The sequence below is a fragment of the Cornus florida genome, unplaced genomic scaffold (genome assembly GCF_030987335.1).
Source record: "Cornus florida cultivar Cherokee Brave unplaced genomic scaffold, ASM3098733v1 CherokeeBrave_3.0.0_Hap2_Chr02, whole genome shotgun sequence".
NCBI classification, from domain to species: domain Eukaryota; kingdom Viridiplantae; phylum Streptophyta; class Magnoliopsida; order Cornales; family Cornaceae; genus Cornus; species Cornus florida.
In genome coordinates, this window is record NW_026775572.1 from 67,535,742 (window position 1) to 67,554,441 (window position 18,700).

Sequence of the window (18,700 nt, forward strand, 5' to 3'; positions counted from 1 at the left end):
CCCAACAAATTGGTATCAAAACCAAAGATGAAAGAGATCTAGAAAACACAAGGAGTTGCAATGAATGCTATAACGAGTTTCAATTACAAGTGCAGTCAATCAACTTGGTTACATGGCATGGAGCTCGAGTAGTCAAGGTGGAGCCTTGGAGTTTTGAGTGATCAAACATATAGTGGGAACAATTACAGTTTTTCAGAAGTATTGTTAAGATTGAAGCTACAAAAAAATTGTCCTGATCAATGTCGTGAAAACGATGACAAGCTTGATGGAATTTGAGTCAAGGTGAAGATTGTTGGAAATTGTGTCTCAAATTCTATTCTAATTAGGTTTATATTTTATAGTTGTATTATGTTAGAAAATTTCTTGTTAGGTAAGTCTTGGGCTCTAAAAAATTGTAATCCTTGTCCAACAAGGAATTGTGTTTGTTATATAATATTGTATGAATTGTCACACATGTACAGTTAGATTACATTGTATATTACGGTTTTTTGTATTATGAAGCCGTCTTCACCTACCCCGCATTACCATGTATATGATTTACTTGTTCTCAACTCACCTACTCTTATAGCTTCTCTTATATAAACACCATTATATTATTGTATTATTTATTGGATAATATATACATTTTCATATATTCCCTCTCCCTCTTTCAACATGGTATCAGAGCGAAAATCGATCACTCTTTAATTTTTATTCTTTTTACAGTCTTACTCAGACTCCGATCTTGATTCCATCTCGGCTTTCTCTCTATAATCTCTTCTCAGCGGTCTTTCCTCGGTGGTCTCGGTTTTCATCTCGACAATCTCTCTCGGATCCCTCCTCAGCTCTCTCTCAATAATTTCTCTCGAGTTCATCTCTGCTTGATCTTAGTTCTCTTATCTCGGTTCCCTCTCGCAACTATATCTTCTTTGTTCAGTAGCTCTTATTATGGATACCAAGAAATCTCATCTTCTTGGGTCAATCACCAGCACCAACTGAAAGGCTCAAACTACCTTCAATGGTCTCGAGCCATAAATGTGTTCTTACGGGCTTAAAGAAAATTGTCTTATCTTAAATCAACCAAACCCACCAGTGATGAAAAAATTATTGAGGCTTGGAAGAAAGAAGATGCTCAGATTATGCCTTAGTTATGGTACAACTTAAAGCTTGAGATCTTCAACAACGTGTCATTCTTAGAATTTGCCAAAGATATCAGGGAAAATCTCAGGGACATGTATGCTTGGGAGAAAAACATTTTTCATATTTATCAATTGTACCATGATATTTTTAATCTCTAGCAGGGAGGTCATTTTGTTGAAGATTATTACTAAGAACTGAAGGGTATGTGAGAAGAATTGGATGTCTACCAACCTTAGACTACAGACGTAGAACAACAAAAAGGGCGCAGGGAGGAGTTTTGGTTGGCAAATTTTTTTTATCTTGGCTCAAACCCAAACTCGCTCCGATCAATTCACAAATTTTTTCTGGTAAGGAAATACCCACAGCTAGTGAGCTTTTGCTCGAATTCGAAGAGCATCTATTCATGCCCCTGTAATTGAAAAGGACAATCACTATGCTCTTGTTGTTCCTATTGAACGATGTGATACTTTTCGTGGAGGACAAGGGGATAGGGGTCCTTCCAACCCAGGCCATGGTACTAGTGGCAGTAGAAGGGGTCGCGGAAGCAAGAAGTGTACTCATTGTGGCTGAAACAATCACTCTTTTGACTTCTGCTAGGCTCTTCATGGAAACCAACTTGGGCTAATCAAGCTTCGGTTTTAGAGGAGACTACTCCCACTCCTGCGAATAAATAAGTCATTTTCTTTAAAGCCAAGTATGATTCTTTGGTAAAGCATGAAAGTGCAAATCAACCTTCCTCCACCACTACTATTATTACTTCAGGTAATACCTGTCTCCATGCTTTATTTTCTGCACCTTGGATCATTGATCCAGGGGCATCTAATCACATGATAGATAACCCATCTCTTCTTTCTGATATTTCTCATGTGTTTCTTACCATCAGTTGTTATTATAATGAATGGTGCCAAATTACATGTTCATAGAATTGGAACTTGTTGGAAAATCAGAAAGATATTTGGCAGCAATTACCAAGATTGAATAGTATAAATTAGGCAGTGATTAGTTAATGATTATAAATTATGAATGTATCTTTGTTAGGTAAACTAATTAGTTATTCTTTTCCTTAATTAGTTATTCTTTTCCTAATTTAGATTTCTTGTAATTCCTATAAGTAGGAATCTGTGTAACTCAAAAAAGTATTAATATATGAGAAAATCATTCCTAAACTATTCTCTCTGTTTTTATGGTATCAAAGCCAGCAATTGCTTGCTGACTCCTTCTTTCCCGTTCTTCCTTATTCTATTTCTCTCTTTTGTTTCATGTTCTCTATCTCGGCTATAGCACCATGTCTGATGTTTTAATTGAGTCCGTTGCTGTCCCACCATCCTCCTCTGCTACAAACCTGTCAAAAGGTAATGGAACCAACTCTGAGTCTCACTATGTTCAAATTACCACTATCTGCTTGAATGGTGATAATTCTTTGCGATGGTCTCAATCGGTTCGCATGTACATTTTGGGCGTGGGAAAATGGGTTACTTGACTGGTGAAAAAACAGCCCCCGCAGAAGATGATCCAGCCTATGCAACTTAGGATGCTGAAAATTCCATGGTCATGACATGGCTTTGTGAATTCCATGGAAGAGGATATTAGCTCTAACTATATGTGCTATCCAACAGTACAAGAGCTTTGGGAGAATGTGAACCAGATGTATTCGGATTTGGGTAATCAATCTCAAATTTTTTAGTTAACATTTAAACTTGGTGAAATGCGTCAAGGAGAGGATAATGTCACCAAGTATTTCAACTCTCTGAAACGGGTGTGGTAAGATTTCGATCTATTCAATACTTATGAATGGAAATCTATGGAAGATAGCTATCATCATAAGAAAATTATGGAGGACAATCGGATTTTTAAATTTCTTGCTGGCCTCAACATTAAATTTGATGAAGTGAGGGGGAGAATTATTGGAAGACAGCCTCTTCCTTCAATTGGTGATGTCTTTTCGAAGGTAAGGATAGAGGAGAGTCGAATGAATGTGATGCTAGGCAAGAAAGGACCCGGTGCTGCTGTTGAAAGCTTTGCCTTAGTGGCTGCCGATGCAAATTCTAGCAAAGTCATCACTTACCAACGCAGGAATGATGACACACCATGGGTTTGGTGTGATTATTGCAACAAACCGCATACACTCGGGAGACTTGCTGGAAAATTCATGGCAAACTAGCAAATTGGAAAAGCAACAAGCCTGGTGACAGATCTGGCCGAGCTTTCCCTACTGCCAATGAAGTCGAGGTCAGCCCCTTTACTAAAGAGCGGATGGAGCATCTTCTTACACTGCTAAAATCCAATTTATCATCTGGTATTCCTAGTGTTTCTTTGGCTCAAAAATGTAATAAACCTAATGCTTTATCTTATTATCTAAATTAATCCGCTCCCTGGATCATTGATTCAGGAGCCTCTGATCATATGACTAGTTCTTCGCACTTATTTAAATCTTATTCACCATGTTCTAGAAATGAAAAGGTTAGAATTGCAGATGGTAGTTTTTCATCTATTGCAGGTAAAGACTTAATACAAATCTTAGAAATAATAAATTTTAAATCTGTTCTTCATGTTCCTAAACTTGCCTGCAATCTCTTGTCCATAAGCAAATTATCCAAAAATTCTAATTGTTGTGTTACCTTCTTTGAATCTCATTGTACTTTTCAGGACCAGAGCTCGAGGAGAACGATTGGCAGTGCTAGGATGATAAATGGTCTAAACTATTTTGATGATAATCTATCTAGTAATAAAAAAGCTCAAGGCTTTAGTAGTATCAGTTCTATCTCTGTTCGTGAACAAATAATGGTTTGGCATTGCAGATTAGGCCATCCTAGTTTTTCCTACCTAAAACATCTATTTCCATCATTGTTTAAAAATATATACTCTACATCTTTTCAATGTGAAAGTTATTTTTTTGTCCAAAAGTCATCGTGCAACTTATCTTCCTAAACCTTATCATGCATCAAAACCATTCTATTTATTTCATAGTGATGTATGGGGACCTTCAAAGGTTACTACTATGTCAGAAAAAATGTGGTTTGTGACATTTATAGATGACCATACTCGTCTTTGCTGGATTTATCTGATGCGTGAGAAGTCTGAAGTTGAAAAATTATTCAAAGATTTTTACAATATGATTGAAAATCAATTTCAAACAAAAATTAGTATATTCGATCTGACAATGGAACGGAGTATTTTAATAAAGTTTTGGAAACGTTTTTACAAGAAAAAGGTATTTCTCATCCATCTTCATGTCGTGATACCCCTCAACAAAATGGAATAGCCGAAAGAAAAAATAAACATTTACTTGAAGTAGCCCATGCTATAATGTTTTATATTAATAGTCCAAAATATTTATAGGGAGATGCTATTTTGACTGCATCCTCTTTGATCAACCGGATGCCTAAACGAGTTCTATAGTATATCACTCTATTAGATTGCTTAAAAAAGGAATTTCCAAAATCTCGAATTAATTCAGAATTACCTTTAAAAAAATTTGGTTGCACAGTTTTTGTTCACATACCAAATAAATCTCGGTCTAAATTAGATCCGAGAGCTAAAAAATGTGTTTTTTTTAGGATATGCCCCTAAGCAAAAAGGGTATAAATGTTTTAACTGTTAAACAAAAAAAATTCATATTACTATGGATGTCTCATTTTTTGGAAAATGCTCCATTCTTTACCAAAAATTTTCTTCAGGGAGAGAAAATAGGTAAAGAAGATAATTTTTGGGAAAAATTTGCACCTTTACCCAATACAATCGTTGACTTTCCTTCTCAGGACACCGAAACATTTTCCACCGAATCCTCTCCACAAATTACTAAGTTTTTTCAAGAAAAGGAAAACAACATTCAAGACGCTGATATTGGCATAATTGTTTTTTTACCAACAAAGAAGGAAATACTACAAAAGGATAAATTTAATCCGAATTCTGAGCTTCTGGATTATACTAGAAAGAGGATCCCTGAAAAAAATAAAGACCCTCTTATCATCCTAGTGCAAAATTAATCAGAATCCCTAAATAATGACTCTTTGAATATTTCAGGTAACTCTACTCCTATTCCTATTTTATCTAATTCTATTCCTATTTTATCTTCTGCTCCCACTTTAAAATCAAACCCTATATTCCAATTGCCATAAGAAAAGGAACCCGAACATGCACTAAATATCATATTACCAAATATATTTCCTACCAAAAACTCTCCAATAATCATAAAGCATTTACTTCAAATATTTCTCAACTTGTTGTACCAAGAAATATCCAGGAAGCACTAGATGATCAGAATTGGAAATTGGCAGTACTTGAGGAAATGAACGCTCTTAGGAAAAATGGCATGTGAGAGATGGTTGACTTGCCAAGAGACAAGAAAACTGTAGGGTACAAATGGGTTTTTACAGTGAAATGCAAGGCTGATGACAATATAGAGAGGACAATGTGAGGCTTGTTACAAAAGGTTTTACACAAACCTATGGAGTCGACTACCAAGAGACGTTCGCCCCCAAAGCCAAAATAAACTTAATTCGAGTATTATTGTCCCTTGCCGTGAATTCCAATTGGCCTTTACACCAATTGAATGTAAAAAATGCGTTCCTTAACGGAGACTTAGAAAAAAAAGTTTTTAAGAGTCTTCCACCGGGGTTCAAAGAAAGACTTGGTGTAGATAAAGTCTGCAAATTAAGGAAGTCATTATATGGCCTCAAACAGTCCCCGAGGGCTTAGTTTGAACGCTTTGGCAAAGCAGTAAAACGTCACGGATGTTGTCAAAGTTAAGCAGATCATACCATGTTTTATAAACACTTGAAAGAAGGTAAAATTGCTATTTTGATTGTTTATGTGGATGATATTATCTTGACAGGAGATGATAGTGCCGAACTTAAAAGACTAAAAGAAAGGCTTACTGATGAATTCGAGATCAAAGACTTGAGGGCGTTGAAGTATTTCCTCATATGGAGTTTGCTAGGTCTAAGGAAGGTATATTTGTCAATCAACGCATGTATTGGACTTGCTTGGAGAAACGGGTATGCTTGGCTGTAAAACAGTGGAAACACCAATGGAACCCAACACAAAATTACAACTTGTTAGGACTGAAAGTGTGGTGAACAAGGAACGATATCAACGACTTGTTGGAAAGTTGATTTATTTGTCTTAAACATGACCGAATATAGCATTTTCGGTAAGTATGGTTAGTCAATTCATGCATTCGCTGGACCGGAGCATTTTGAAGCAGTTTACAGATTTCTGAGATTTTTAAAGGGGACTCCTGGAAAAGGTCTACTTTTTAAAAAACGCGGACATCTACAAATTGAAGCCTACATTGATGCAGACTGGGCTGGGAGTATAACAGATAAGAGATCAACATCCGAATATTGTTCCTTTGTTGGAGGAAACCTTGTTACTTGGCGAAGTAAAAAACAAAATGTGGTTCCTAGAAGCAGTGCAGCGGCAGAATTTAGAGTAGTGACTTATGGTATTTGTGAGGTTATATGGATTAAAAGATTGTTAGAAGAGCTGAAGGCTTCAAATTCGCTACCCATGAAGTTATATTGTGATAACAAGGCAACAATTTCAATCGCCCACAATTCGGTTCTTGATAAGCGCCGAATATTGCATATTCAAGCGCCCTTAATTGCATTATTTAAGTCCATTGTTTGCTTATTTAATGTAGATTATCCCCATTTGTGTGTTTGTATATATTTTCAGGTCCTTTTGCCAAAAAGGAGTACAAATAAGACTTTGTGGATTTTAGACCATCAAAAGGCACAAGACTGAATTTCTGGCAGCAGTGGAGTCAGGACTTTGCCCGCCATTTCGACCTAGCAAACTCAAAAACTGGACTTCTCTCATAACATGAAAGATTTAGAGCTCTGAATCAGCTTTCCAAATCTTCAAACGGTTTGTCATTCGGAGCTCGGAGCAGAGAGTTATGGCCTTGTTATTAGAGGTGCGCAGAACTGCCTGGCAGCAATGAAATTCTGCCTTGATCTTCATTTTCGACCAACCATCCTTGAGAATTGGATCTACACCAAAACATGAAGTATTTAAAGCTCTAAATTAGCTCTCCAAATCTTCAAATGGTTCATCATTCGGAGTTCGGAGCGCAAAGTTATAGCCATTTCATCAAAGTAGGTCTGGGCAGAGCAAGTGAAGCATGGAGCTTTTTACACTAAATTCGAGTGCTCGAGGCCTTGCTTAGAGTGCTCGAATTTTGGGCAGAATGCCCTTCGGAAATGGCTCATTTCAGCCCACTTGCACCTTGGTTTCTTTATTTTGTTTTCCTCTTTAATGAAGTGGTTGGAGATGTTGGTTGGTAACCTCTTGGAGTGGATAAGATATCTAATAAAGGGAAGCAAGGCCACACAAAATCATAGGGCTTCATTCTACAAGATTAGAGGAGGGAGAAGAGAGTAAGGAGGAGGAGTTCTTGAAGCTTCAAGGAGGAAGCTCGAAAATGGAGGGGAAAGCCTTGCTTCTTCCTTCATCTAGGGCCACCATGGGTAACTAAACCTCTTCTAGGGAGGTGATGAAGCTCCATTTTGTAAGCTTTGCTTTGTTTTGATTTATATTTAGGGGTTAATATATGTATGTAATCCTTCCATGAACTAGAGCTCTTCATTTGATGTAATGAATTTCAATATCTATACATAATCATCTTGAGTTAAATATCTTGTCTTAGATGGTTTTTCTCCTATGATTATATTGCTACATTTTCATAGTGACAATGGAATGGAGTTTATGGAAGTGTTGTTGATGGCATGATATTTAGGAGATTTGATAATCTATTGCTTAGGATCTTCCTTTGATAGATTATTCTTGGATTCTATGTCATGTGCTTCTATTATGTGATTAAGGGCTTGATAACTCTATGCTTAGTGAGTATATCTAAGGTTACAACCTAGTTTAGGTAACCAAAACATGCAATGCTTTGATAGGTTATTCTTACCTATTGATTTCATAAATTTCTTGAAGGGAATGTAATAATTTGTGTTGTTGCATCCCATGGTTATACATATATGTTATTCCCCTAAGTAAATCATATCCTAGCATGCTTATTGATGGTTATGGAGTCTCTTCCCTAGTCTATTCTTTATTGTTCTATCTTATCTAATTCTTGCAAGTCACTATTGTTTTATGTGCATTTTAATTTCTTAGTTTAGTGACAAACACACAAACCCTTATTACCCCTTATTATTCTAAGAACAATTCTAGACACTTAGGTTGCCATAGATTAGCGCAGTCCCAGTGGTTCGACTTACCCGACCTATAGTCCTATTTTACAATGATTCGTGCTATTGCGAAGGTTGATGTTTAATTGACCAACCGATCAGTTCTTCGTAACAAAACAAAGCATGTAGAAGTGGATAAACACTTTTTTTGCCAAATACATGTTCCAAAACATTTTTTGTCAAATGCAATTATGGTTGCTGTTTATTTTTTAAATCGCATGCCTTCTAGGGTCCTTTAAGGAAAATCACCATTCTAAATGATATTTTATGACAAAAACCCTTTTTCATTCCTTCAAAAGTGTTTGGGTGTGTCAGTTTTGTTCATAATCTAAGCCTGGGATGAGACAAACTTGATTCTCGTGCCCATAAATACATTTTCGTAGGTTATTCTCGCACTCAAAAGGGGATATAAATGTTATATTCTAACTCTTCGTAAACAATTTGTGTTTGTAAATGTAACTTTTTTTTGAGAATGTTCCTTATTATTCCCAGGATAGCAGTCGTTTGGAGGACTCTGTTCTTCAACAGTCTGTTTTTCTAACTCCAGATTTTTATTCTAACATCCCACTAACTCTTTGTGTCTATGCTTGTTGCCGGAAAAATGTAGTTAATCACTTTCCAAAACTTTAAGAAGTGATATGAAAAGTGAAGAAAAATATAAATAAATAAAGTGACAAAGCCCACTTGTTGCATCTAATGATGGATAGGCTTTATTTGATTTCCTTATCATTTTTTTTTAAAATCAATTGATCATTTTTTTGACATTATATTGTTAAATAATTATCACACTTCGAATAAAAATAGTTAGACCAACGGACAGGTAAGAATGAGATGGATAATCAATGACTCAAATAAGAGTTTTGATTTTCATTTAAAAAATATTTTCAAAAATCAAACACCAAAAAGTATTTTGTGAATTTTTTTTTCAAGACCTTTGCCAAACATCAAAAAATAATTAGGAAATATATTTTACATGAAAATTTTTTATATGGAAAATATTTTTCGAATATGATATTTTACGTCAAAACTAATAAAGTTTGAATGTAGCCAGTGATTTGATAAACAATGACGTCGGAAAGCACTTCCACTTCGTGCCCTTAATTATTGAATTAAAGGACTGAACTTAAAATAGCATTACTTGCAATTTGACGGTGGAGAGAGATTAAGAGAAGGAAGAATATTTTTGTCTATATATATTTGTCATTTGATGGTAATCTAAGAATAACAACGCCTTTATTTTTGCTGATAGACATTTTGGTCACTGCAATCAATTTTTTGTATGTCATTAACCTTTTGGATGGGGGTTATGCGTGTAATACCCCGTATTTTATTAAAGAGTTTAGTTTATTTAAAAATTCAATTATGTGAGGATTTCTTTACTTATTATTGTGCATGCTACATTATTATATTAAGTTCATTTAAATGTGCATGTAAATTAATTGTGTATGTTAAAATAGTAAATTTATTCATTTAATTATGCATGTATTATTATTAATAATTTTATTTGTTGGTTATGCTTATATTAATCATTATTAGTTAATTAAAGTATTATATTTGTGTTATAAAGTATTATAATGATATAATGTATTCTTATGTAATAATAATAATAATAATATAATAATAATAATTATTATTATAAAAGTTTTATTAATAATAATATTAGTAATAATAATATTAGTATTAAATCAATGTAATGATGAAAGATTAAATCTTAGGATAGGATTTACCTTAGGACATCTTGCTTGACTTGGCTTGCTAGCCTTAAAGCCTTATGGTTGGGAATGTGGTTAATTAAATGCAAAAATAGATATTTGTAATATTTATATTATATAATTTGTATATAAATTAGCTAGCCTACCTTAGAAGGAAAGAAAGGGAGTTAGAAACAAATTATAAATTCTAGTGAGCCATTGTAAAAGTGTGGAAAGGAAGAGAGAGAAAGAAAGGAGCTTGGACCGGTGTAGGGAATTTACCCGACTACGCGCAACCGGCGGATTTATTTTAAATCCAAAAAGGCAAGTTATTATCTACTTTTCCCCTTTGAATCCATAAATTAATTGTTTAAATTATTTAAATAATTATAGAGCTTAGAGATCATGCTAGGAAATTATTAAATTAATTTTTTTAATTTATTAAAGAAAGGAAATTTTAATTATTAAAGGTGGTCGATAATTATTTTATGGCCTATGTAATCAAAATATAGCTAAAAATAATTATTATGGCCTTTGGGATTTTTTTTAGAATTTTCTAGAATTTTCCGGTAAGTTTCTGCAATTTCCGGCGACCTTTCGGCGAGTTTTCCGGTCGCCGGCAATGGGGGAGATGACCGGAGTGATCCGGTGTGATGCGGCGCACCATAGGAGGGTATGCGCGCGCATCTGGGCCATTAACATGAGCGATTGATCCGGTGCACCGCGGTCCATGTTACCGCGGTACACCCGGATTTGTGGGCGTTGGATGGAGGGAAGATAGGGTGAGATGATCCGGTGTGACGCGAGTACGGAGTCCGGATGCAGCCAACCAACCAGGAAGTGACACGTCTGCAGGAAGCCATGGTGCGCGCGTGGGAGCGCGTGCGCGCGCGTAGCTGATGCCAGACGCGCGTGGGAGGTTCTAGACCCGTGTGAAGGCGCGTGTAAGCGCGTGCGCGTGTGAGAAAAGTGGCGGCGCGTGTGGGAAGCTCTGGGAGGCGCGTGAGGGTGCGTGTGGGGTCTCTACAGCTGCTGGAAATTACCAGAATACCCCTAGGGCCTGTTTTGTAAATTCCAGAACCTTAAACGTGGATTTTTAGGTACTGTGTTGGTATTTACGGGTTTAACGGGCCACGAAATTATTATTTTAATACCCGTTAATTATTCTTATGGCCAATTAATCTTTTCTAAGCATCTATTGGCTCGTTTACGGTACGGATATTAATGTGATTTATTTAATGACATTGTTAAATATAAATAGTGTTAATATCTTACTAAATGGTATCAAACATTACTGTTAAATTAAATAATGCCATGTTTTAGTCATATAAATTATCCAATATATATTATGGGATATTTATACTGTTAATCATATATCAACCATGATTATTATGCTGTGTACATTTCAGGAAATAAATGGACTGTTTAAATTAGGTCGCATTTATATTATATGGATGTGTTGCCATATAGAACCATGTGAGCTGGCTAATAAGTTTAGACTCATTTATACCTTATGCATTCGTTGCGATAGACAGATGTGTGGCTGTCGGGGTATGTGGTTTAATATTATTGGCATGTGTTGCCTAATTGACATACTCGGTATATTTATTAATATTGCTGGCATGTGTTGCCTAATTTATATGCTCAATATATTCATCAGTACTTTGCGAGGTGTTATCACTGTGTAGTTCGTTATAGTCTGTGTTGTCAGTACCGTGCACTATGTATAATAGCTGATTTCCCGGGTAGGGAAAGGCGACACTTAACCACCTAGTGTGAGTCTAAGTGATCACCGTCTATTCTGGTTGAGGTCATGTTATACATTGGATAGTTCCCTTAGGATGTATACAGATATAGTACTCAACCGATTCATAATGATTAATTTATTTGATTCTCTGATTTGGGTCATAGTAGAGAGGACTTGCTCGTGGGGTTGACCCACCATTGTTGTTATTTCAGGATACGGTCAGTACCCGTTCCAAGGTTGAGGTTAGCAGTGTGGGACCACCATCCGAACTCATCTACTCTTACGATCCAGTTCAGGGTAGAAGTTTTATGTATTACTTCAGTTTCAGTTTTTATTTACTTTTGACGTTGAACTCTCAGGGTTATATTTAGGGATCCTTGACATAGGATTTCCAAGTTGTAATGAAGTACGGTATTAAATAAAGGATGGATGGATGTTGTATTATTTAGTGTTCCTTTCCTGTCTAAATTCTTTTATTATCATCATTTTGTATTCCATGCTTGTATATTGCCAATTGTTTTTGATATCCCTCGTTTTTCGTGTATAAGCCTGATCAACTTATGCGTGGAAAATGTTGGGGGTGTTACAATGCGTCTCCATAGAAGAGCACGGTGTAGTATAAATTTAATGTCGTGTGTAATTAGATCAAACCTTAAGGACAATTAGTGTAATTTATTATTATTTTTTTTAACTATATTGTTTCATAATACTATTATAATTTCCACTTCATTCGGAAAATAATAATAATAAAAGGGTAAATTGCAGTGATACCCCCTCAAGTTTTTTTAAAAAACAGGTAGATATAACTTGGGCCATTTTTAGACAATGACACCCCCAGGTTTGCAAACTTGAACAATGACACCTCATTCTATAAAAAGGAGCCAAACACAGCCTTAATTGACATAAAATGTCTCATATGCCCTAAGATATATTTTAATTCTCTCATAAAATGACAAAACTACCCTCTCCTTATCTTTCTCTTTTCAATCCTATTTTTGCTAAACATAGATTCTCGTCTCTCTCTTTCAACCCTCTCATTGAAATTCCCAAACATATACCAAAATGGTGATTCTAAATTCTTCATTAAAGTTTATTAAAATGGAAGAATGATGATTGGAATGAGGTGGGTGTTTAATGAGTAATGTTGGGCAAATTTTGATATAGTTTCCAAGGTCGTGGATTAATTTTATGAATTTAAAGAAGCTCAAAGCCCTCTTTCCAGAAATTTTAACATACAGAGAGTAATGAATTTGAGCTCAAATACTTTTGAGTTGTGGTTTGACGGCTAAATATACACACACATCCATTCCAAGATTAAAAATTACATTATGAAATAATAAATTTATTAAAGATATAGATAATTAAATTCTTACAGAAACTAATAATAAGGTCAGAATAGTTAGATCTAAGCCTGGGAATGATAAAGCCAAAAAAAATAATGCCCAAAACATATAGTTAATTAAGATTGCAGTGCTACTGACAACTAAATATAAAAAGAAAAAAAAGGCGGCAAATGGTGCTTAAATTGCAGTGGAGAATTGAGTAGCTAAAGCCTAGCCATGACTTGGTTTCAGCAGGCTTGGAAGGAGGAGCAACAGACGAATTGCTTGCCTGGTATGGCGCTCGAGCCATAATATTGAAAAAAAATCCAACACAAATAACAAGATCAATTTATGATCAATTTCACCGCCACCACCCGACCACCGCACCTTCACCCACAACCTTCGCCGCCACCACCACCGGGATGAGAGGGTTGAAAGAGAGAGACGAGAATCTGTGTTTGACAAAAATAGGATTGAAAAGAGAAAGATAAATAGAGGGTATTTTGGTCATTTTATGAAAGAATTAAATATATCTTAGGGAATATTAGATATTTTATGTCAATTAACACTGTGTTTGGCTCCTTTTTTTATAGAATAGGGTGTCATTGTTCAAGTTTGCAAACCTTAAAATGTTATTATCTAAAAATGACCTAAGTTGTGTCTATTTGCCTTCTAAGAAGAGCTGAAGGGGTGTTACCTTAAAAAAAAAAAAAAAAAAAAAAAAAAAAATTTATTACTAGCATTTATTGTACATCATATATGCTTATCTTTATTGTTTGAATATTGGGCCCTCTTAGAGCGCGTGAACAGTCACTATCTCAAGAAAGTAAAGGGCCTGTGTCAGGTGGACCATGTCGCCACGTAGATCATCCCACTGCTACAGGTTCATGATGTCACATTCTGATTGGAGCGTTCACATTCGCCACTTCAAGCCTTGCGGATCAAAGGATTCAGGTCATTTCGTAATATTAACAACACTCGTGTCCATTTATATACGACCAAGTCCAACATATATACTGCTTCCTAGAGTTTTTCCCCGCCTCTCTATTACCAGTACATTATATTGAAGAAAGTATAGACATATATATCTAGAGAGAGAGAGAGAGAGAGTAGAGGAGGGTACGATGAAGCACATTTTCAAGAAGCTTCACATAGGAAGCAATCACGAGCCCAATCGATCCAACGAGACGACTTCAACTTTATCTCCTTCGTGTGCCTCCGATCACCGTGCAGCTTCCGGCCAGAACTCTGGCCAGTCTCCGGCGGCGAGTCCTTCAAGCTCCTCGCCATCGACGGCCACCGTTCCGGTCGGCGGAACAAGCACTCCGGCGACACCGTCTGTGAACCGGCATGACTATTACTCTTCGGAAGAGGAATATCAGGTGCAGTTAGCCCTTGCTCTCAGCGTTTCGGGTCCGGACTCGCATGACGATGCTGAGAAGGATCAGATCCGCGCGGCGACGTTGCTGAGCTTGGGGCGCAATCGGAGCGATTCTGCTCGGGATAGGGACGGCGGCGCTCAATTGTTGTCGCGTCAGTACTGGGTGAGTTCGCTGCAATTCAATTTGATGAAATTGAGTCTTGAATGCACTGAATTGTAGTTTATGAGCTTGTCTTTTACTTAGTTTTTTGTGGTTAATATGATGTAGTGTTTCAGATTGTGGAATTTCACAATCTAGGAAGGGTAAATCAGGTCAAAAAAACTTGAAATTTGGTTAATTTACAGTTAGTCTAGGAATGCTGTAAAGAGAGAAACATCCCATGTTTGGTCATTAAGGTAACTGTCAGAAGTTGGGGTCAATGAGTGCCAAGTCAGTCCAATTTGGTTAACTGAGATCTATAGACAACAAAAGTCTTTACCTTATGAACTGTGACTGAATTTGGTTTCTTTGAACTTCTCTTGAACCCTCCATATACACAATTTTTTGAGAGTTAGCATTTTTCTCTTTAATTTATAGTCCTCACTTTGTGGAACTCAACATGCTTAATTCACATGTACTTTTGGCAAAATTTGTTTTATGAAGATACCAAAGAAAGGCCTCTCTGTTTGTGGGCCACCTAAGTGGGGTTTTATTCTTTTGTGGAGTAGAGTCTTGTGGACAAACATAATGGTTATTTTGCACATTGCTGCAGAATGGGGAATGTAATAATATAGGTTATACTGATAGGAATTTGCAGCAATTCAGAAATAGCATGTTGTTTGAATTTTAATTTTAACCACTGTTATTTAGGGCAAGGCTTGGTTGGTGCAGCAAGAGAAGCATCAAGATTGCTTAATTTCATCATTATATCCCTGTCTTAATCCCATATGAATGGGATTGGCCAAATGAATTCTCTCTCTCCAATCTTTTCTATTGCATGCCATTTCCCCTAATTTGTTTAATCTTTTAAAGTCATTTTTAATAACCTCAGCCCATGTTATTTTTGGACGTCCTCTCTGTTTCTTAATCAGGGCTGCTCAATTTGTGACTGATTTTTTTTTAATCAAGTTTTTCTTTAATTTGTATGTATAAAATTCAGTTACATGAGTCTTATTTTTGGGGTTTCTGAATTTCAGGATTACTTTTGCATCTGCTTTTAGGTTTAGGAGTTTGGAAGTCTAACAATTTAGGCAGTGTTAGGTATATGAGTCTTGTGTTGACAACTTTCTACTCAAAACTTAAGTTGTAACATGTCAAAGAGTCTTTAGTTTGTGCAGAAGCAATTTATAAAGCACAGGGGTACGGATGGTATATTCGTTGGTAATATGTCTAAGCGAGTCAGAAGATTATCGAGCTTGCTGCTTTCTTTTTCTCGCGGATCAGCATGCCGTGGTGAATCATTACCATAGCTCTGATATGTGAGAGTACCAGCTGTGATATAGACCTAGAGAGGAGGTGAGTATGTCTTTGGAACGAGCTGTGATATGTATATATCTTTGTCTCTTATCTTCCTTTTTCTCCACTGCCTTGGCTATATCGCAGCTCTTCCTCCTCCTATTGTGAATTGTTTGTTCCAAAAATCACCCTGCCGAAGACAACAAGGTTTTAATTTTTCTGTTTGAATAATGCTACCAAACAAAGGCATGACCTTGGCCACTCCGAATCGATGAAGACTCTTTTGGAATTTTGTCACATATTAATTGTGAGAAGAAGAAGATGGAGTTACATGTAAGAGGGAGAAGAAGATGGAGTTTTGTTTTGAAAATGGAGCTTCAGTTTGGGTTGGGTTAAGTCAAGAAGATAGGTGTGATGCTCACTTATCTGGCAGTTTATATTATCAATTACTTAAAATATGCGTTGCTCATTGTGAACTTATAGAATGTTGGGCTCATGTGAACAGAATTACATTAGTACACCCTCCCCTTGTTGCTAAAGTCATTTGAATTTGATTTTGTTTAATCTTTCTTGATTCTTGCGTGCTATAAATTTGCTGCATTAGCATGTTTTAGAGTTTTGACATGGTTTTTGGATTTTAATGTGGACAATGCTTGCGTATAGTTTTGGGATCAAGGGATTCAACAGTCTAGGTGTGATAATTTGGGCAAGACTTCTTAAAACATGCATAAATATATCCTGAGTGCGAAGCTTTTGACTATAGTCATTTAAATGACTCATTCTTGAATCTTGCGTGAACTTATTTTATTTTATTTTATTTTTTTGATAGATAAGAAAAATTTCATAAAAATGCTCAAATGGGGAGCACTCCCAAAACAGACAACCGCCGTCCATGACGACACTATAGCTTTAAGCTATCAACAAAATCCGAAAGACAATCCACTGACATACAATCCCGCCCATTTATCCAAAAGAATAAGAAGAAAGTATACTATACTTAATAGCCCAAATAGGAGACTCCACACCGTCGAAGTATCTCCTATGTCTCTCTCGCCACAAATCCCACCATATACACAGGGAGTAGCCCTCCAAGCATCTCTGACTTGGCTTTTCACTGTACACCCTCTCCAAGTCTTGAGCAAGTCGACAGTAGATTCTGAGAACACCCATGGAATACCAAACACAACCAAAAACAAAGACCAAACATCCTTTGCCACCAAGCAATGAATAAGAAGATGGTTGACAAACTCCCCTGTCTTCTTACACATGTAGCACATGTTAACCACAGCCTGACTTCTTCTTCTAAGGTTATCAATAGTGAGGATGTTTCCTAAAGCAGTTGTCCACAAGAAAAAAGCTACCTTCAGTGGTGCTTTCGTCCTCCAAATAGATTTCCAAGGAAAAGCGGGGCCAGGAAGCTCCACCATACTAAAATAGAAGGACTTGACATCGAACACCCCTCTCGAGGAACCCACCCACACCATCTCATCCATGCCCACCCGGACCACCACCTGGCTATAGATGAAAGCCAGAAGATCTGTAACCTCCAATAGTTCCCAATCATGGAACTGTCTACGGAACCGCATATCCCAAGTCACCCTTCCATTATCAAGGTGATAATAATTAGCAACTATAACATCTCTATTCATAGCAATCCGGTAAATTTGAGGGAACCTACGGGCCAAAGCCGAATCCCCACACCATGTCTTCCCAAAACCTGGCATTTCTTCCACTTTGAACCTTGAACCGAATCCTTTTAGAAAATTCATCCCAACCTCTATGGATAAGTTTCCAAGAGCCCATACTCGCTGGGAATCTAACCTCCCTAGACTGCCACCCACCATCACCCTCCCCGTAACGACAAGAGATGACATGCCTCCAAAGCTTGGTCTTCTCTCTGCCAAATCTCCACAACCGCTTGCCCAACAACGCCTTATTAAACACATCCAGTCTTCGAATGCCCAAACCCCCCATTTTAATAGGGGAACACACTTTATTCTGGTCAATCCAGTGATACTTGAACTCATCTCCTAAATAGCCCCACAAGAACTTCTTCTGAGTAACTTCTAGTCTTCTAACAATTGTCTTGGGCATCGGAAAAAGCGACAAAAAATAGGTCTGAGGCTTGAGAGTATGCTTTTCATAAGAGTAATCCTCCCCTCTTTTGACAAGTATTGTTTCTTCCAACCTGCAAGTCTCCACTCAAATCTCTCAACAATCGGATCCTGAACAGAAATTTTCCTCAACGAGGCTCCCAAAGGGAGTCCCAAGTAGGAGATTGGAAAAGAGCCAACACTACATCCCAGTGTATCAGCCAAAACTTGAATATCGTCCGCCACCCCAACTGGGGCAATCTCACCTTTTCCAATATTTATCTTCAAACCAGAATCCAGAATTTGACGCCCTCCAACAAAAGCATTATGAGAATTCGAGATTCCCCATCAAGCACTCTCCTCAGTCGAATGGCTAGCACTTACACAATAATCTTATACATAGCCCCAACAAGGCTAATGGGTCTTAAATCCTGTTCCTCAATTGCTCCACCCTTTTTTGGGACAAGAGTAATAAATGAAGCATTGAGACTCTTCTCAAACGATTCATGCAGGAAAAAGGAGCCAATTGCCCCCATCACCTCAACCTTCACCACCTCCCAATTATGCTGAAAGAAAGCTAAAGTAAAACCATCTGGTCCAAGAGCTTTATCCTCATCACCGCTCCTCAAAGTCACCAACAACTCCTCCTCCCCAAACGGCATCTCAAGCTAGTCTCTATCACCATCCGAGATAACTGCAAACTCAAGCCC

At 36.9% G+C, this 18,700-nt stretch overlaps 1 protein-coding gene across 1 annotated transcript in view; it reads left to right on the forward strand.

The window, feature by feature from the left end:
• Positions 1 to 14,120: 14,120 nt before the first annotated feature.
• The window catches only part of LOC132295226 (serine/threonine-protein kinase EDR1), a 42,778-nt gene continuing 38,198 nt past the window's right edge, over positions 14,121 to 18,700 (forward strand). Inside the window, exon 1 of the mRNA XM_059793398.1 lies at positions 14,121 to 14,625. Coding sequence (XP_059649381.1) covers positions 14,206 to 14,625 — 420 coding nt within the window. The 5' untranslated portion in view covers positions 14,121 to 14,205. The remainder of the gene's footprint in view (positions 14,626 to 18,700) is intronic.